The sequence below is a fragment of the Nycticebus coucang genome, chromosome 6, assembly GCF_027406575.1.
Source record: "Nycticebus coucang isolate mNycCou1 chromosome 6, mNycCou1.pri, whole genome shotgun sequence".
Classification (NCBI taxonomy): domain Eukaryota; kingdom Metazoa; phylum Chordata; class Mammalia; order Primates; family Lorisidae; genus Nycticebus; species Nycticebus coucang.
In genome coordinates, this window is record NC_069785.1 from 135448153 (window position 1) to 135468689 (window position 20537).

General features: G+C 41.8%; 1 protein-coding gene across 8 annotated transcripts in view; it reads left to right on the top strand.

The window, feature by feature from the left end:
* The window catches only part of ARHGAP32 (Rho GTPase activating protein 32), a 263606-nt gene extending 245653 nt beyond the window's left edge, over nt 1-17953 (top strand). For all 8 annotated transcript variants that reach the window (XM_053594093.1, XM_053594099.1, XM_053594100.1 and 5 more), the window contains 7 exons: nt 46-191; nt 1003-1198; nt 8401-8546; nt 9932-10003; nt 11775-12653; nt 13332-14320; nt 15557-17953. In XM_053594093.1, coding sequence (XP_053450068.1) covers nt 46-191; nt 1003-1198; nt 8401-8546; nt 9932-10003; nt 11775-12653; nt 13332-14320; nt 15557-17809 — 4681 coding nt within the window. In that variant the 3' untranslated portion in view covers nt 17810-17953. The remainder of the gene's footprint in view (nt 1-45; nt 192-1002; nt 1199-8400; nt 8547-9931; nt 10004-11774; nt 12654-13331; nt 14321-15556) is intronic.
* Nucleotides 17954-20537: the final 2584 nt, after the last annotated feature.

Below are 20537 nucleotides of genomic sequence, written 5' to 3' on the forward strand. Positions count from 1 at the left end.
CTATGCTGTCTTTGTAACTTTCTGATGGAAATGTTTATCTCACAGATCAAAACAGATAGAATCTGCCTGCTTCAGTGGAACAGCAGCCTTCATGGAAGTGAGGATTCAGTCTGTGGTGGTTGAGTTCATCCTCAATCACGTCGATGTGCTCTTCAGCGGCAAGATCAGTGCAGTCATGCAGGAAGGGGCAGGTACGGCAAAGGGGCTTTGTTTACTGCCAGGAACACATACATGCTGCTAAAGGAATGGAAAACCACATTTCTTACCTCAGTTGGTAAGACATGTCATTGGTGTAAGGCAGCTAATTTATATCTGTTTTCTCACATGCACAGTTTGATAGTTATTTTGTGTGTACGTAGTAGATACAGCATTTTAGACCTATTGTGAACTAAGTTCATAATACATTAAAAGAGATCTTGTAAAAAGAAAAGATCTTGTCTTCCATTATTGATGTGTATAAAGATGTAACATGGAGCAAAAGAATAAAAATTCCTTCTAAAACTAAAAATATGTTAGTGATCATTCCTTTTAAGAAAGGAAAACAGGTAAATAGTTAACCAATTAAAAGAATATGTATAATCTGTGCTACTGGCAGGTCTGTTTATATAAAGCAGTATGATTTTTCACGTTTAAAATACTTGCGGTGCTCACACCTGTGATGCTAGGACTCTGGGAGGCCGAGGTGGGTGGATCGCTCTTGAGCTCAGGAGTTTGAGACCAGCCTGAGCAAGAGTGAGACTCCACCCATCTCTCCTAAAAATGAAAAACTGAGGCAAGAGGATCACTTGAGGTTGCTGTGAGCTATGACACCACAGTGCTTCACCCAGGGTGACAAAGTGAGACTCTGTCTCAAAAAAATAAAAAAAGTAAATAAATAAAAATTAAAAAAAAAAAAAAGAAAGAAAATTTGAAACAGTATAGGTAGAGAGATGGATGGATAGATAACAGATGGTCGTACTCACACATACTTGACTTTCTGCATTGCTTTGCCTTTTTTTGAAGCCTCTTTATCAAGGCCCAAGTCCCTGCTCGTGTCCTCTCCATCCACCAAGTTGCTGACATTGGAGGAAGCCCAGGCACGAACACAAGCTCAGGTCAGTTCTCCAATTGTGACTGAAAATAAGTACATCGAAGTAGGAGAAGGACCTGCTGCACTTCAGGGAAAATTTCACACCATAATTGAGTTCCCACTTGAAAGGTAAGTTCATTAAATCCTATTGTAGCGTGATTTTCATAGCTGTGTGTTATTATTTTCTTTTAGTTCACTTTTAGTTTTTGTATTTTAGTATTACTATGCTAAATTCTGGGCCAGTTGCAGAAAAACCTTTTTATTTGAATATGGATGATGCTTAATGCGTGGTAGGGAATGATACAAACAATACTTGCAAAGCATTATGCCATCGTATGATTTTTCAAAAAATCATTGTATGATTTTTCAAAACAAGAAAGCCATTTGTATAGAGAAAATTGTTTTGAAAAATGATACTCTTTCATTTTGCAGGGTTGATTTTTCTCCCTGAGAGATACCGTTTAGAAATTTGTTTAGAAATAAACTGTGTTGTAAGGGCTTATTGGGAAAGTAATGAGTAGACAGTGACTCAGTGAATACTGGTTTCATGTTGATGTTAGAGCAGACTAGTAGTTCTCAAGGGTATAATCTCCCAGCAGCAGCAGAATCACCTGGTAGTTGTTAGAAATATAGATTGTCCAATCCTACCCCAGACCCATTGATTCAGAAACTGAAACTGTAGGGGTGGGACCCAGAAATCTGTCTCTTAAGAAGCTTTGCAAGTGATTGGTGACACCTGCTAAAATCTGAGACCCGCAGCAGTGTGCTCTCTCAGTGTCCCTTCTAGCTCTGAAATTCTGTTTCTCTAGAGAAATGATAACTACATGGTTTTGTATCTTATTTAGCCTTGTAAAAGTTAAATTTGATGTTTCTACTACTTACTTGTCTATTACACATGAAGTAAGGATTTTGATTCTCTGGATTGGGCAGTACTGATAAAACTTTAGAATTTCTTCTTTCAGTATTGTAGATACTCCTCTTCTTTTCACTAACAGCAAAATGTTGGAACATACCTTTACTTTGTCTTTGAGTTTGTCTTCAGCTCTTGATTTTATAGTTTTTCTCCATAATTTACCCTGAAAGTTTCTTTATAGAGTAGTCGTTAAAAGAGTAAATACTGGGATATAAACAGACTTGAATTTCAGTCCTAACCCCATCATTTCCTAGTTTTATAACGTGAAGGAAATGATTTGAAATTCGTGTCTTAACTTCCTCAGCTGTGAACTGAGAACAGTAGTGTCTACTCAGGTGGCTCTATCTAATTTCAAGAATATACTACATGTAAAACAGTCAGCATAGTGCCTGGCACTCCCTAAGTTGTAGTTATTATTCTTAACACTTCTTTTCTTTTCTTTTTTTTTTTTTATTGTTGGGGATTCATCGAGGGTACAATAAGCCAGGTTACACTGATTGCAATTGTTAGGTAAAGTCCCTCTTGCAATCATGTCTTCCCCCATAAAGTGTGACACACACCAAGGCCCCACCCCCTCCCTCCGTCCCTCTTTCTGCTCCCCCCCCCATAACCTTAATTGTCATTAATTGTCCTCATATCAAAATTGAGTACATAGGATTCATGCTTCTCCATTCTTGTGATGCTTTACTAAGAATAATGTCTTCCACTTCCATCCAGGTTAATATGAAGGATGTAAAGTCTCCATTTTTTTTAATAGCTGAATAGTATTCCATGGTGTACATATACCACAGTTTGTTAATCCATTCCTGGGTTGGTGGGCATTTAGGCTGTTTCCACATTTTGGCGATTGTAAATTGAGCTGCAATAAACAGTCTAGTACAAGTGTCCTTATGATAAAAGGATTTTTTTCCTTCTGGGTAGATGCCCAGTAATGGGATTGCAGGATCAAATGGGAGGTCTAGCTTGAGTGCTTTGAGGTTTCTCCATACTTCCTTCCAGAAAGGTTGTACTAGTTTGCAGTCCCACCAGCAGTGTAAAAGTGTTCCCTTCTCTCCACATCCACTCCAGCATCTGCAGTTTTGAGATTTTGTGATGTGGGCCATTCTCACTGGGGTTAGATGATATCTCAGGGTTGTTTTGATTTGCATTTCTCTAATATATAGAGATGATGAACATTTTTTCATGTGTTTGTTAGCCATTCGTCTGTCATCTTTAGAGAAGGTTCTATTCATGTCTCTTGCCCATTGATATATGGGATTGTTGGCTTTTTTCGGGTGGATTAATTTGAGTTCTCTATAGATCCTAGTTATCAAGCTTTTGTCTGATTGAAAATATGCAAATATCCTTTCCCATTGTGTAGGTTGTCCCTTTGCTTTGGTTATTGTCTCCTCAGCTGTACAGAAGCTTTTCAGTTTAATGAAGTCCCATTTGTTTATTTTTGTTGTTGTTGCAATTGCCATGGCAGTCTTCTTCATGAAGTCTTTCCCCAGGCCAATATCTTCCAGTGCTTTTCCTATGCTTTCTTGGAGGATTTTTATTGTTTCATGCCTTAAATTTAAGTCCTTTATCCATCTTGAATCAATTTTTGTGAGTGGGGAAAGGTGTGGGTCCAGTTTCAGTCTTTTACATGTAGACATCCAGTTCTCCCAACACCATTTATTGAATAGGGAGTCTTTCCCCCAAGGTATGTTCTTGTTTGGTTTAACGAAGATTAGGTGGTTGTAAGATGTTAGTTTCATTTCTTGGTTTTCAATTCGATTCCAAGTGTCTATGTCTCTGTTTTTGTGCCAGTACCATGCTGTCTTGACCCCTATGGCTTTGTAGTACAGACTAAAATCTGGTATGCTGATGCCCCCAGCTTTATTTTATTACTAAGAACTGCCTTAGCTATACGGGTTTTTTTCCAGTTCCATACAAAACGCAGAATCATTTTCTCCAAATCTTGAAAGTACGATGTTGGTATTTTGATAGGAATGGCATTGAATAGGTAGATTGCTTTGGGAAGTATAGACATTTTAACAATGTTGATTCTTCCCGTCCGTGAGCATGGTATGTTCTTCCATTTGTTAATATCCTCTGCTATTTCCTTTCTGAGGATTTCATAGTTTTCTTTATAGAGGTCCTTCACCTCCTTCGTTAGGTATATTCCTAGGTATTTCATTTTCTTTGAAACTATGGTGAAGGGAGTTGTGTCCTTAAATAGCTTCTCATCTTGACTGTTATTGGTGTATACAAAGGCTACTGACTTGTGGACATTGATTTTATATCCTGAAACATTACTGTATTTTTTGATGACTTCTAGGAGTCTTGTGGTTGAGTCTTTGGGGTTCTCTAAGTATAAGATCATGTCGTCAGCAAAGAGGGAGAGTTTGACCTCCGCTGCTCCCATTTGGATTCCCTTTATTTCCTTGTCTTGCCTAATTGTATTGGCTAGAACTTCCAGCACTATGTTGAATGGTAAAGGTGACAGAGGACAACCTTGTCTGGTTCCAGTTCTAAGAGGAAAAGCTTTGAGTTTTACTCCATTCAGTAAAATATCGGCTATGGGTTTGTCATAGATAGCTTCAATCAGTTTTAGAAATGTGCCAGCTATGCCTATACTCTTCAGTGTTCTAATTAGAAAAGGATGCTGGATTGTATCAAGCATCTTTTGGGAGGATCATGTGACCTTTTTCTGCATCTATTGGGAGGATCATGTGATCTTTATTTTTGCCTCTGTTAATATGGTGGATAACGTTTATGGACTTGCGTATGTTAAACCAGCCTTGCATCCCTGGGATGAAGCCTACTTGATCATGATGAATGACTTTTTTGATGATAAGCTGTAATCTATTGGCTAGGATTTTGTTGAGAATTTTTGCATCTATATTCATGAGTGAGATTGGTCTGAAATTCTCCTTTTTGTTTGGGTCTTTTCCTGGTTTTGGTGTCAGGCTGATGTTTGCTTCATAGAATGTGTTGGGGAAGATTCCTTCTTCTTCAATTTTTTGGAATAATTTCCGCAGTACAGGAATAAGCTCTTCCTTGAAGGTTTGATAGAATTCTGGAGTGAAGCCATCTGGACCAGGGCATTTTTTTGTTGGAAAATTTTGTATTGTTTCTTTGATCTCAGTGCTTGAAATTGGTCTGTTCAGGAGCTCTATTTCTTCCTGGCTGAGTCTAGGGAGAGGGTGTGATTCCAAATATTGATCATTTCCTTCACATTGTCAAATTTCTGGGCATAGAGTTTCTGGTAGTATTCAGAGATGATCTCTTGTATCTTTGTGGGATCAGTTGTTATTTCCCCTTTATCATTTCTGATTGAGGTTACTAGAGATTTTACTTTTCTATTCCTCGTTAGTCTGGCCAATGGTTTATCCATTTTGTTTATTTTTTTTCAAAAAACCAACTCCTTGTTTTCATTAATTTTCTAAATGATTCTTTTGTTTTCAATTTCATTGATCTCTGATTTGATTTTGGATATTTCTTTTCTTCTACTGAGTTTAGGCTTAGATTGTTCTTCTTTTTCCAATTCCATAAGATCTCTTGTGAGATTGTTGATGTGTTCTCTTTCTGTTTTTCTTTTTTTTTTTTTTTGTGGTTTTTGGCCGGGGCTGGGTTTGAACCCGCCACCTCCGGCATATGGGACTGGCGCCCTACTCCTTGAGCCACAGGCAGCGCCCTCTCTTTCTGTTTTTCGAATGTAGGCATCTAAAGCGATGAATTTTCCTCTCAAAACTGCTTTTGCAGTATCCCAAAGGTTTTGGTAGCTTGTGTCTTCATTGTTGTTATGCTCAAGGAAGTTAATGATTTTCTGTTTTATTTCTCCTGCACCCATCTATTATTCAACAGAAGATTGTTTAATTTCCATGCCTTTGGGTGGGGTCGAGCATTTTTGATAGAGTTGAGTTCCACCTTTAGTGCCTTATGGTCTGAGAAGATACAAGGTAAAATTTCAATTCTTTTGATTCTGTTGATATTTGTTTTGTGTCCCAGGATATGATCAATTTTGGAGACTGTTCCGTGGGGTGATGAGAAGAATGTATATTCTTTATCTTTGGGGTGGAGTATTCTATATGCGTCTATCAAGCACAGTTGTTCTAGGGTCTTATTTAAATCTCTTATATCGAGATTGATCTCTTTGATCTCTTATTAAAAATCTCTTTAATTTCTGTTTAGAGGATCTGTCCAGCTCTGTAAGAGGAGTGTTAAGGTCCCCTGTTATTATGGTATTATCAGATATCATATTGCTCAGACTGAGTAAGGTCTGTTTCAAGAATCTGGGAGCATTTAAATTGGGTACATAAATATTTAGAATTGAAATGTCTTCTTATTGTATTTTTCCCTTGACCAATATAAAGTGACCATCTTTGTCTTTTTTGACTTTAGTTGCTTTAAATCCACATGTATCTGAAAATAAGATTGCAACTCCTCTTTTCTTCTGAATTCCATTTGCCTGAAAAATTGTCTTCCAACCCTGACTCGGAGCTTTAATTTGTCTTTTGAAGCCAGGTGTGTTTCTTGCAGACAGCGAATGGATGGCTTGTGTTTTTTAATCCAGTCAGCCAGTCTATGTCTCTTCAGTGGGGAATTCAAGCCATTAACATTTATTGAGATAATTGATAAGTGTGGTAGTATTCTATTCGTCTTATTTTGTGAGGGTCCGTTGCTTAGTTTTATCTTTTGCATCAGTGTGGAGGTTAGGTTCTGTCCTTTAATTTCTGAGTTCTTACTTTGCTGCTGATCCATTGTGGTGGTCAGTGTGCAGAACAGGTTGAAGTATTTCCTGTAGAGCTGGTCTTGTTGTGGCGAATTTCCTCAATGTTTGTATATCCGTAAATGATTTGATTTCTCCGTCAATTTTGAAGCTTAGCTTAGCGGGGTACAGAATTCTGGGCTGGAAATTGTTCTGTTTAAGTAGATTAAAGGTAGATGACCATTGTCTTCTTGCTTGGAAAGTTTCATTAGAGAAGTCTGCGGTCACTCTGATGGATTTTGCCCCTGTAGGTCAACTGGCGCTTAGTCCTGGCAGCTTGCAGAATCTTTTCTTTTGTCTTGACTTTGGACAGGTTCATCACAGTGTGTCTTGGAGAAGCTCAGTTAGAGTTGAGGCGACCTGGGGTCCGATATCCCTCTGAAAGCAGTGTGTCAGAATCTTTGGTGATATTTGGGAAATTTTCTTTTATAATATTCTCTAGTATGGCTTCCATTCTTCTGGGGCATTCTTCTTCCCCTTCTGGAATTCCTATAACTCGTATGTTGGAACGCTTCATAAAGTCCCATAATTCTGACAGTGAACGTTCTGCTTTCTCTCTCTTCTTTTCTGCCTCTTTTACTATCTGAGTTATCTCAAGAACTTTGTCGTCTTCCTCTGAAATTCTTTCTTCTGCATGGTCTAACCTGTTGCTGATACTTTCCATTGCATCTTTAAGTTCCCTAATCGACTGTTTCAGTTCCTTCAGCTCTGCTATATCCTTTTTATATTCTTCATATCGTTCATGTCTTATTTGATTCTGTTTTTGGATTTCCTTTTGGTTATTTTCCACTTTATTAGCAGTTTCCTTGTTTCCATCATTCCTTTCATTGTTTTCAACATGTGTATTCTAAATTCCCTTTCTGTCATTCCTAACATTTCTTTATAGATGGAATCATCTGCAGTAGCTACCTCATGGTCCCTTGGCGGGGTTGTTCTGGACTGGTTCTTCATGTTGCCTGGAGTTTTCTGCTGATTCTTCCTCATGAGTGATTTCTTTTATCTATTTCCTTGTCCTAATTTTCCTTTCACTTCCTCTTGCTCTTTAAGTTCTCGTGCCTGTGGACTTGACTATTCAACTTGGGAAGAATTGGCTGATCAAGTCCATTGCCTTGTTTGTGTAATTAATAACATTTCCCAGCTTCAGAGATGTCCCGGTGTCCTCCCTACAGATCTCCCAGTACCTGCAGGTCACAGCATGACAGAGACTGCTACTGAGACCACTGGTATGTCCAGGAGATGGAACTGCTGAAGTTGAGACAAGGGCTCGGTGCCCAGGTCAACACTTCTTTTCTGTCACGACTCTCTGCTCATACTCCACATGGTTTTCTTTCACTCTGTGTGTATTATTGTTGGAGGCTTAATATTTCCTATTCCTAGATGGGTCTTATTCCCACTTGCTTTGTAGATTGTGAAATTGGATCTAAAGAGAAAGATAGGCAGAAAAATGGTATTTGTGAAAATAGTTAATTCTAATAAAATCTGCACGTTTAATTTCCATTTCCCCCTTTAGCGAGCTTCTCTGTATAGCGTGTACTACACGGAAAGTGGACGTGTGTTTACCATTTCGGCTGTGCTTTGCCAGGCTGCGTGGTTCTTCCCATCATTTGTTTCATTTCTGTTTTTGTAAGGAAAGACAGACCCTTGCCTGCCTTAATACTGATTAATCATTTTTCTCTCTCATAGAAAGAGGCCTCAAAATAAGATGAAAAAGTCGCCTGTGGGCAGCTGGCGTTCCTTTTTCAACTTAGGGAAATCATCATCTGTTTCTAAACGAAAGTTGCAGCGTAATGAGAGTGAGCCTTCCGAAATGAAAGCCATGGCGCTGAAAGGTGAGTGCCTTTGCTTCTGGCCACTGGCAGAGCAGTCTGCTGGCTGACTTCCCACTTCTGCACTGTCATGATGCATACTAATTATGTGAAAGTTAAATGTGATGTTTCTATTACATATTTGACTATATAAATGAAGGAAGGATTTTGATCCCAACTATGGAATCTCTTCTATAGTTTAAACCCACGTTCTCCTGATTCTACCAGGTTCTGAATCTAGAAAGGATAGTCGTACTTTCTTCTCAGGTCGTGGTAGAAGTATAATGTTCAGTTCACTACGTTGTCCTTCATTCAGTATGCAATTGTGGAGTAAGTGTGTGCTGAGAGCAGGCTCTGTAGCCAGCACAAAAAATAAGACTGCCTTCTGAGTTTAACTGTAAAAAAATAAATTTCAGTGCAGAATTATAGCTACTATTGAGATACAGGTTTATACAAGGTATTTATGTAGGAATTGTCACCTCTTATGGGGAGAGGCTGGTGCTCAGAAAGTGTAGCCTCTGACCTGTGTTTTAAAGCATTTGTAGGGATTCTCCTAATTGAAAAAGGACCATGTCTTTCAGGATATGGAAACAGAAGAGAGGAATAGTTTGGGATCTGAATTCTGAAGAAAAGCAGTGTGTTTAAAGAAGTAGAAAAGGAAGAGTTATCAGAAAGACGGGGAAAGAATAAGAGATGGATGCTATTCCCTGAGGGGAAGAGGGGCTCGTGAAGAGAGCATTGGAAGAAGATGAAGATATTAGCAGGATTCAACATCTGTTATTAAAATATCTATATTAGTAGCCCCAAGCTGCTATTCACAAATCCCCACAAATCAAGTAGTACAAAAAAAACAATAGGAATTTATTTTCTCACAGTTCTGGAAGCTGGAAATCGAAAATCCGAGGGCCCACAGGGCTGTGCTTTCTTTAGAGGCTCCAGGGCAGATGCCTCTCTGGCCTCTGGCAGCTCCCGGTGGCTCTGGGGGTTCCTCGGCTTGTGGCAGCTCCGCTCCAGTCTCTGTCCCCACCCCCCACCACCATGGCCTCCTCAGCCTCTGCATCCTCTCTGCTCACAGGGACACCAGTCATTGGGTTCAGTACCCACTCTAAATTGAGTATGATATCATCTCCAGATACCATACTTGTGTTGATATGTCAAAAGAAGTCTTCCATGTCAAAAGAAGTCTTAGTCTTTATGCTTACGTCCATAATCCTTTAGAAAAGAGATTTCTCAGATAGGAAACCATTTGAGAACAAAATAACACATTATGTAATAAAGTAATAAATTGCTGGCAAAATGTACATTTAATCACTTTTGGAAGTTTAAATCTGTCAAGAAAAATACCGATCCCTTTAACTACATATGAATCAAATATTAAAACTTGACACTTTTTGATTTCCATTCTTCAGGCGGCAGAGCAGAAGGAACCCTCCGCTCAGCTAAAAGTGAGGAGTCTCTTACATCTCTTCATGCAGCTGATGGTGAGACGGAGAGCTGCCGTGTTCTATCCCATATTGCACAGAAGACGACCACCTTGAGTCTCCTGGGAGTACTAGTGTCTCCTGTTACTCAGATTGATGTTGTAGTGTGGCTGCAGTCTTTAATCTTTTCACTATTGGCATGATTGCTATTTAATTTACATAAAAATAGCAGAAATATTTTTAAGTTAACCATTTATATTTGTTAAGACCTAGTGAGGACTTTTGCTATTATAATCCCCTTCTTTAGATTTCATAATGGGAGCATAATGTTGCAAAGTATAAAATTAAGCAGTTTTGGTATTTAGTAGTCTTTTCTCTTGCAAAAGGCTTAATCTGATCTTAAAGTTCATAGATCAGATTTGTTATAGGTGGTCTTCATTATCCAAGGGTAATTAGTGCCTGGAGAAAGCAACTTAAAGTACATCTGATTAAAATGGGGACCAAAATTTCATGGTAAATAGTGAAAAAGTTTTGATGACAACATAACTTAAAAAGCAAAACTAAAAATTTATGTAAATTAGTTTATCTTTTATTTAGCAAGTTGGATTATAATTGCAGCTGTGTACTAATATTGGTAACAAAAAAATATTGCCGTGTTAATTTGGAAGAAGGTATCATTTTGGAGGACAAATCCATGTCAAAACAGGACAGCTTTCATTTGAGTTTTGGCTTATTGGTAGTGTTATAAAGAAGGTCCTTCTTGGAAAACTAACCAAGAGCTACCTGGATTTCCCAAGGGTTCTTCTTAAGCATCCTGAGTTGTGGTCATCTTGGTGAATTTTCTCATCTTCATTATGAGCTGTTCTAACTGCCAGGCCCTCATTGACCGGAGGCTTTCCTTGTGATTCAGGAAGTTCTCCCACATCACTTTATTTGAGTGGCTGATACCTTATGAGTTTTCCAAGATTTTCACTTAAACTGTAGTTAAGATAATCTACATTAACAATGCAGTAGGCTGGGCATATGCTAATGTTCTAATGTTAAGCAGAAAATAATATTTGAGTAGGGATCCATTTTATGAGTGGTCAGTGCAGTCATAAATATATTTATGTGGAGGTAGTTTCTGCCTCTGTATATCACACTGTGCCGATGTCCAGTCTAGTGTTTCTAATGGAAGAGAGAGCTCTTTCCTCCAGTGGGGTGTGCGTCATCATCAAAGAGCCACACAGCGCCCTCTGTCTCTCCTGAACCCTCTGCTGGAGAAACTTAAAGCCTGTTCTTTTTAAAGAAAGAAGGCAAAGTTTCTGTTAAGTATCTGAAAGGAATTTCTTACTAAATAAGTATATATACTTTATAGGATTGTGAAGTTTTTTTGTTTAATTGAGAAGTTCAATTTTTAAAGAAATTTGGCATTATAACAATATTTTCCCACAAACAGCCTTATTGCTAGTGTAGATCCAAAATGCTATTTAAAGGGTTAGTGGGTTAGTGACAAAGTAGACACAAAGAAAAACTTGTCAAAGTCACACTAAGAGACAACATTGGGCTAGTGATACAATCCAAGAGCTGTGGTCCTTTGTCTTCATCCAGATCATGAAATACTCTCCCTCTGATTATAGTAAATGTTTGTTATTTAGCATTTGATTTGAAAGTTCTCTTATCTCAAGTTTAAATGATCTGTGTGCACTGAGAGAAAATTTCCAGAAAGAAAATTGGAAGTTCCATTTTCTTACCCTGGATGGTAAAGTCACTGCTGTGTGAGCAGGTCACTCACCGCAGCGCTGGGTGTCCTGCAACAGTCCTGCTTTGACTTTGTTATCCTTTTTACCAGGTGATTCCAAGCTCTTCCGACCCAGAAGGCCCAGATCTAGCAGTGATGCACTGTCTGCCTCTTTTAATGGAGAAATGCTGGGGAACCGCTGTAATTCCTATGATAACCTGCCCCATGACAATGAGAGCGAGGAGGAAGCAGGGCTGCTGCACATTCCAGCTCTCATGTCTCCTCACTCAGCTGAGGATGTTGACTTGAGCCCACCAGACATCGGAGTAGCCAGCCTGGACTTTGACCCAATGTCATTTCAATGTAGCCCTCCTAAGGCTGAATCAGAATGTCTGGAGAGTGGTGCTTCCTTCTTAAATTCATTAGGGTACTCCAAGGACAAACCAAGTGCCAATATAAAGGATGTGGAAGCAGGTGGTAGCCAGTCTCAGACTCCAGGAAGCACTGCAAGTTCTGAACCTGTTTCTCCTCTTCAAGAGAAGCTAAGTCCATTCTTTACCCTGGACTTGAGCCCAACTGAAGAGAAAGCATCTAAGCCATCCTCATTTCCTGAAAAGGTCATCTATGCTTTCTCTCCGAAGATAGGACGGAAATTAAGCAAATCACCTTCTATGAACATATCTGAGCCAATTTCAGTGACCCTCCTGCCTCGAGGGTCAGATGTCATTGGTACAGTTTCAAATACTGCAGCTCAGAACACATCGTCTCCAACGTGGGACAAAAGTTTTGAAGAAAGGGATGTCACAAATAGATCCCCCACCCAGATAGTAAAGATGAAAGTAAATGAGAGAGAGGCCCAAGAAGGATGTGAATCTGAAGTCCAGCCCCTGGACCAGGTGGCTGCTGAAGAAGTAGGATTGCCAGGGACAGAGGAGCAGTCTGCCTCAAGCAGTCAGAGTAAGGCTGTAGCTTCTGGACAGTCTCAGACAGGTACCGTTTGTTTTCCTCCATTCTTTCTTTAAGTTAAGAGGGATCTTCAAATCTGTGCCTTTTAAGAGAGAAATTTTTTCCACAGCTAGCCTTTAATCAAAGAGAATGCTTTTCTGGGTGGTACTGATAGCTCAAAGCCCTAAGTTAAAGTCAGTCAAACAAAATTCCCCAAAAGGGCCAGTGGTCCTGCTTCAAACCTTCACAGAAGTCCCCTTTTCTCTTTGGACAGTGAGAATTCATGGATAATTTTTGCACAACTGAATAGCTCTTGATTCTGCTTTCTCTTCTAATAAAATATCTTTATGATAGCCTTACAAGTTAACAGACCAGCCTACACCATCAAATGTAAAAACTGTTCATAATAACAATCTGCAAGCACTTGAAGCTTGTTTTTTAAGCAGTCTTTCCTCTGCCAGGTGAGGGACCTGCTTTTTTCACCCCGTCTTTGTAGCAATTCAAGAGGAGACTGCAGTATTTAAACACTGTTTGTCTTAGTTTTCCTTCTGAACCAGATGTGTTTTCTACAGCATTTGCATGTGGGATAGAAGATCATGGATTGCCATTTTGAAATATGAAGGCATCTATTTTTTAATGATCAAATAGGGAGTGTTTGGCTTTCCATATAGGGTAACATAAGCTACCTTTTCACTCTCATTTTTTTTCCCAATTTCCCACTAGGAGCAGTTACCCATGACCCCCCTCAGGATTCCGTTCCTGTCAGTTCAGTCTCTCTTATCCCTCCACCACCGCCTCCGAAAAATGTTGCCCGAATGTTGGCGCTAGCCTTAGCTGAGTCTGCACAGCAAGCCTCAACTCAGTCATTGAAGAGACCAGGGACTTCTCAGGCTGGGTATTCAAATTACGGAGACATAGAGGTGGCTACAACTGAAGATGAGCTGCCCTGTTCTTACTCCACTGTTACCCTAGATAAGGCCTATTTCCAAACGGATCGACCAGCAGAGCAGTTCCAGCTGCAGAATAACGCAACAGGAAACTGTGACCAGCCTCCACCAGAGACAGCCGCTCCTGGGGATCCCACCCCTTCCCACACAATCGAATCTGGGGAGCAGCCTCACCAGGGAGACATAGCAGGGAATCAGCCACATCAAACCTATTCATCTGGGGATCCAGAAAAGACCAGAATTTCTTCAGTTACCTTAACAGACTCAGAGAAGTCTGATGGTCACGTCACTTTCCCTGAAGCCCAGTCTGGAAAGAGCCGTGTGCCGACTGTCTCCTTCGTGGACCAGGACCAGCTCCCACTCCGTTTCTACAGTGGAGATCAGCCCCCTTCTTATCTTGTTGCAAGTGTGGATAAACCTCATCGCCCTTCAGAACTTGCAGACAAATCTCCCACACCTTCCGATTTGCCTAGGGACAAAATCTACCCTCCTTCTGGGTCCCCTAAAGAGAATGCCAGCACCTTGACTTACACGGCAGCTGCTCCGGCAGTGGCTGAAACAAGCACCAGGGAAGCCACCAGGGAAGCCACCTGGGACGTGGTGGACCCACCCCTTGCTGCTGACTATGCTGCTGCCACCCTTCAGCGCAGGCACAGAACTAATCGTCCCCTTCCCCCACCTCCTTCCCAGAGGTCAGCAGAGCAGCCACCAGGTGTGGGGCAGGTACAAGCAGCAGCCAGTATAGGATTAACTAATTCCCACAAGGTAAGAAAGGGAGAAAGTCTGGGAGATGAAATAAACTTTTCCCAAAGGTATGTCATTTTCCAGCAGGGTATGTTGTTATCTTTGCGTCAGAACAACACTGATGTTAGGTCCTGTGCCAGGGTTCCCATTTGAGGGTAGAATCGGCCTTCACCTTGAGGCTGTTGTTTTTTTTTTTTTCTCTCTGAGAAAGGAGCAGTTACCAGGCAGCTGTAGTAACTATACCTGCTGCCATTGTCTTCTGATCATGACCAAGACGACATGATCGCCTAAGACAAATAGGTGTCAGGGTCATAGGGTTTTGTTTTGGTTTGGGTTTTTTTGCCAAGTCTTGTCACTGACTCAGCGTGACTTTGGGCAAGTCATTAACCACCCTCTGCCATCTGTTCACATCTGTGCAATGAAAATATTTCCTTCTCTAGTCATCTGGAAGTCTCTGCCTTGTAGATTTTAAGAAGCATAAGAAATTATCTTTCCATAGGATTTTTCATTTTTCACCACATTAATCTGCACACTGTTCTATATTTAAGAACCTGTTTTGATAAGAGAATTAGTATGCAGAATGCTAAGATTTCTTTTTAATTTTCTCATTGTTCAAAAAAGTTTCCAAAGGTTTTTTTGTGGCACTGAACTAGAAGGGCTTAAATTTCTGCTCCTTAGTGGAGAATATTATATTAGCAACTGCTTCTTGGGGATGGCATATCTGCAGAATTGCTGTTAGGACATATTTGGGCCTGTGGGTCCACAGACTGAGGTGGAAAAAAGATAGGGAGAGACTCTTTGATTTGGACATTGCCCTTCCCTGTATTTGAAGGACTAAACCTGCTCGCCGTGTGCAGGCGAGTAAATCAACTCTTTTAATTTAACAAAATGTTCTTAGTGTTGAGATGGCACCAAAACACTGGATGTATATTTTAAGTTTGACAGTGTTAGTTGACTAAACCTATATTTGATCTACTCATTAAGATAATTCCAGAGGCAACCTCGTCTTTTAGAACCTGTCATAAATTAGAAAACCTTGAATGGTTCCCTAAGGCTGGTAATGGGGATTGCTCCAGATATTGGCATCTGCCTTGTTTGCCTGGTAATGAGGACAGGTTCCTGGTGACCCCATGGCTTAGGAAAGTTCATGCTGTGCCCATGTAGCTCCAGCATATGAGTTACAAATTTAATAGTAGTTGATTCCATAGCAGGAGCATAACAAACAACCAGACTCATAATGTTATCATCTTTCATTAGGTCCAAGGAGTAGTTCCAGCTCCAGAGAGGCCACCTGAACCTCGAGCCCTGGAGGACCTTGCATCCGTCTTCCTTGGTGAGGGCAGTGCAGCCACTCAGTGCCCCGCGACTGCTCTTGCTGCCCAGCCAGGCCTGCCTGAGAACATGCGGGAAGGTGGCCGGGCCCCCCTGCTGCACCTACGGGCCGAGCCTGTCCCTGTCCACTCCTGTGGCTTCCCTGCGCCAATTCCCCCCACCAGGACAGTGGAGAGTAAGGTCGCTGCTGTCATCCACCCCAGCAGTGCAGATGCCTCCAGCAGCTCCAACTATCACTCCTTTGTCACAGCTTCGTCTGCCTCTGTGGATGGTGTGCTGCCTTTACCACTTCCTGTCTCACAGCCTAAGCACGCTTCTCAGAAAACAGCCTACCCCTCTTTCGTGAGGCCTGAGGTCACCACTGAGCCCTTTGGTCCAGAAAACTGTTTGCATTTCAGTATGACTCCAAGCTGTCAGTACCGTCCCCAGAGTGTACCTGCACACCACAGTAAATTAGAGCAACACCAGGTGTATGGTGCCAGGTCAGAGCCACCAGCCTCCATGGGTCCTCGCTACAACACCTATGTGGCCCCAGGAAGGAATGCGTTGGGACACCACTCCAAACCGTGCAGCCGGGTTGAGTATGTATCTTCTTTGAGCTCCTCTGTTAGAAGTTCTTGTTACCCTGAAGATATTCCACCACACCCTACTATCCGGAGAGTACAGTCTCTCCATGCCCCTCCGTCTTCCATGATTCGCTCTGTTCCCATTTCACGGACAGAAGTTCCCCCAGATGATGAACCAGCCTACTGTCCAAGACCCCTGTACCAATACAAGCCATATCAGTCCTCCCAGGCCCGCACAGATTACCACGTAACTCAGCTTCAGCCTTACTTTGAGAATGGACGGGTCCACTACCGGTACAGCCCTTACTCCAGTTCATCCAGTTCCTATTACAGTCCGGACGGAGCCCTGTGTGATGTGGATGCCTACGGCACAGTCCAGTTGAGACCTCTTCACCGCCTGCCCAGTCGTGATTTTGCTTTCTACACGCCTAGGCTGCAAGGAAAGAGCGTGTACAGTTATGCTGGTTTGCCTTCGCGGCCCCGGGCCAATATGGCTAGCTACTTCTCTGGTAACGACCACAATGCAGTTAACATGCCTCCAGCTGCTGACGTAAAGCACACCTACACATCATGGGATCTTGAGGACATGGAAAAATACCGCATGCAATCCATCCGGAGAGAGAGCCGTGCTCGACAGAAGGTGAAAGGGCCTGTCATGTCTCAGTATGACAATATGGCTCCAGCTGTGCACGATGACTTGGGAGGGATATATGTCATCCATCTGCGCAGTAAATCTGATCCTGGGAAAACTGGACTTCTCTCAGTGGCAGAGGGAAAGGAGGGCCGACACCCAGCCAAGGCCATGAGTCCTGAGGGAGATGACCGCTTCTATAGGAAGCACCCAGAGGCAGAGGCAGACAGAGCCCACCACCACGGAGGGTACGGCAGCGCCCAGGCAGAGAAGCCCTCCCTCCCCCAGAAGCAGAGCAGCCTTAGGAATAGGAAGCTCCATGACCTGGGCTGTGGTCTCCCCGAGCACAGGGCACATCAGGAAGCAAGCCATAGGCAATTGTGTGAGTCAAAAAATGGGCCACCTTACCCCCAGGGAACTGGTCAGTTAGATTATGGGCCCAAAGGGATTCCAGACACTTGTGAGCCAGTCAGCTACCATAGCTCTGGAGCAAAATATGCTCCATCAGGGCAAGAATCTTTAAGACTGAACCACAAAGAGGTGAGGCTCTCCAAAGAGCTGGAGCGGCCTTGGGCTAGGCAGCCTCCTGCCCCAGAGAAACACTCCAGAGACTGCTATAAGGAGGATGAGCACCTCACTCAGTCAGTGGTCCCACCTCCTAAGCCAGAAAGGAGTCATAGCCTAAAACTCCATCATACCCAGACCATGGAGAGGGACCCTAGTATGCTGTACCAATACCAGCCACACGGCAAGCGCCAGAGCAATATGACTGTGGTGTCCCAGTACGATAACCTGGAGGATTACCACTCCCTGCCTCAGCACCAGCGAGGAGGCTTCGGAGGGGGAGGCCTGGGGACGTACATGCCCCCAGGCTTTCCCCACCCACAGAGCAGGACCTATGCTACAGCTTTGGGTCAAGGGGCCTTCTTGCCCACAGAGCTGTCCTTGCAGCATCCTGAAACACAAGTCCATGCAGAATGAGCCCGGGGAGCAATAGAGTTGAAGCAGCCTCTGCTGGACAGTGGACTGTTCTATTTTTTTTTCAATAACCAAAAAGATTAAAAAAAAAAAAAAAAGCTATAAAACCCCGACCACATTTAAAAACTAATAAAAGTGAACAAATCATCTTCTCCCCTTCCCTGCTTCGTTACCACTGATTCCATCTATAGACTGTGTCATTTTTGTCCTTTAAAATCATCTGAATGATTGTAAAGCACTGTGTTGAAAACTAGTAAAGAAATTTGTCACAGACCATATTGCCATAGAGGGCTAATTTGTAAGAGTCTGAGGACTGCCTTTAGCTGACTTTGGATTAACTTAGCCCCTTCTTGGTGTTTGCTATGAGGTTCAGAGCAGGTGGCGCCTGTCCCTGGCCGGCCTTCGCACTTGCTGTTGGCCTCCTGCTGCTGCAGCAGCTGCACCAGCTGCACAGCTTGCCGCACGGACACGTCATTCTCCCTGCCCGAGAAGGGTCTTGTGTCCAGTTAGGAGTGGAAAAAGTTCTCTGATGCTTCAGATAAGTCAGACAGCAACCCTGTAATTAAAAATAAGAAATTAGGACTTTACACATTTCACAGAGTCATCATCAGATGTCAGACCATTTAGACTCAGGCTGAACCTGAGTTCTCTTTGCATTTTTATTTTTCATACTTGTTCCTCACAGTTCAGTGAACAGGCTCATATCAATGCAGAAGAGATTTTTTAAAATTAGAAATTAAGGAAATTTCTTAGGTGGAACAAAGTAAAATTCTTACTGTCAATGAACTTTGTTAGCACCAGAAAACTATATCCATGCTTTTAATGTGTTGCCTGCTTTCAGATTTTCTTCCCCTCAATAATATAATATTTGGTAAATTGTAATTCTAGTAAAACATGTCATATTTGTTTTCCTAAATTAGCAACTTTTTTCATTAAAAAAACAGCATGGTTTTACTGGACACACACATAATTTATCATGAATATAAACTTACATGTTAATTCTGTTTCTAAACCAGAGGAAAGGTTCCCTGGGAATTCTTTAAGTAGCTGTGAATCATCTGTTAGTAAACTGCAAGTCCCTGCCGTAACCACTTGGTACACAGCCCCCTTTCGCCAGATGGAGTTCTGGGCAGTTACCATTTCCGTCCTAAGCCCCGAAGCACTGTGTGCTCACTCTGTCCTCGTGTGGACACAGTCTTACTGTAATTGCCATCATACCAGCATTTCAAGTGTAGCTCTTTATAACTCTGTAGACATGGTAAACATGTTTAATACCCAGGACTAGAGTAAGGACTCTCTAGCAAACTCCATTCCATTTTCTCAACCCTCAGATACATCAGGCTAGCAAGGCAGTCCTGTGTTTACAAAAGTTTAGGTTGTCATTTCATTCCATAACTCATAATAAATTTTATACATTCACATATTTTAAATGCTCCTTTTATAGAAGACTCTCAGACAATTTCATTCCATTTACTGAGTGGTTGCTGCTCTGGCTTTTTAGGACTTGGAGTTAACTTTTTATTTAGAACAAAGAAGGAAATCTTTTAAGAGGCTAAAATCATGCTGCTATTATTGCTGTGAAATTGTACAAAGATTAGGATCATGCCAGTTTTTTTATTTTAAAAAATCATGTGATTGCATTTTAAGGGTTTATATCTAGAAAAAGAAAATGTTTTAAGAGCAACGCATTTATACGTGAAAATACTCTATAAGGTTTTCTTTTGTTGCCCCAGAATTGATCAGAGGGATGCGGTAAAGAGCACAGTAGAGCTCTTACGTGGAAGTTGAGTCTTCTAATTAAAGTACAGGTCTAGCTGGCATGTAGTCAGACTGTCAGGAAACCTGTGGGATGTGTCCCTCAGCACAGAAGCACATGGGGTGCTGCCTGCAGGCCTTTGACCTTGGTGGGTTTGGAGCACTTACTTTGCCTTCATCGTTTGTCAAGTAGGAAACATTGCCCCTTGGACACCAGACCAGCCCTGTCAGTTCTCACCAGCAGGCTGGAAGTTAGGAGGGGCTGGTGTGAACAGGAGACCGTCTTCTGTGGGAGCTGAGAGCCCATAGGAAGTGGCAGGAGTCTGACCCACTTTTAGTGTTTGTGGACTTGCTATTGCACATTGTTTAGCCCTGAAACTAAAGTTTCTTTTATAAACGTTAAGGTTAATTCCTCAGAGCACTTTCTTTATCAATGATGTCCTGTGGGTTTAGAAATATCAGGTCAATATTTTGAAACTACAATGATGATTCAAATTACTGGTTTAGATGAAAAATCTAGAGTCGTTTCATTTAATGCCTGGAGCAGCACCCTTCACTTTGTAGTCAAGTCATTTGAAAGACGTTGCCTGAGTCTTTCCCTTACTAGAACTGGGGGGTAGAGACTGGATGGCACATGCCTGTGAGCCAGGTCAGCTCGGCATGTCCACCGTGTGTGTGATGTCAGGAATGGAATAATTGAATGTTAGAACTTTCAGACTTTGACGTGGAGTACTATGATCGAGGATGTGGGACTGCCTTGTGCAGTAAACCCTTAATTTAATTCCATTGATACGTTCATAGCCGTGCCTCCAGATTTTATCTTTTTGACAAAATTCTGATTGCAGAGTTTGGTTTGACTGAAATAAATCTTCCCTGGATGTCTGGCCAGAATGCTGATAAGCCCAAAGGTGCCATTTTCTGTTAATAAACTTCATCTGAGCCTTATTTCTTACGGTATTCAGTTTCCTTTAAACGC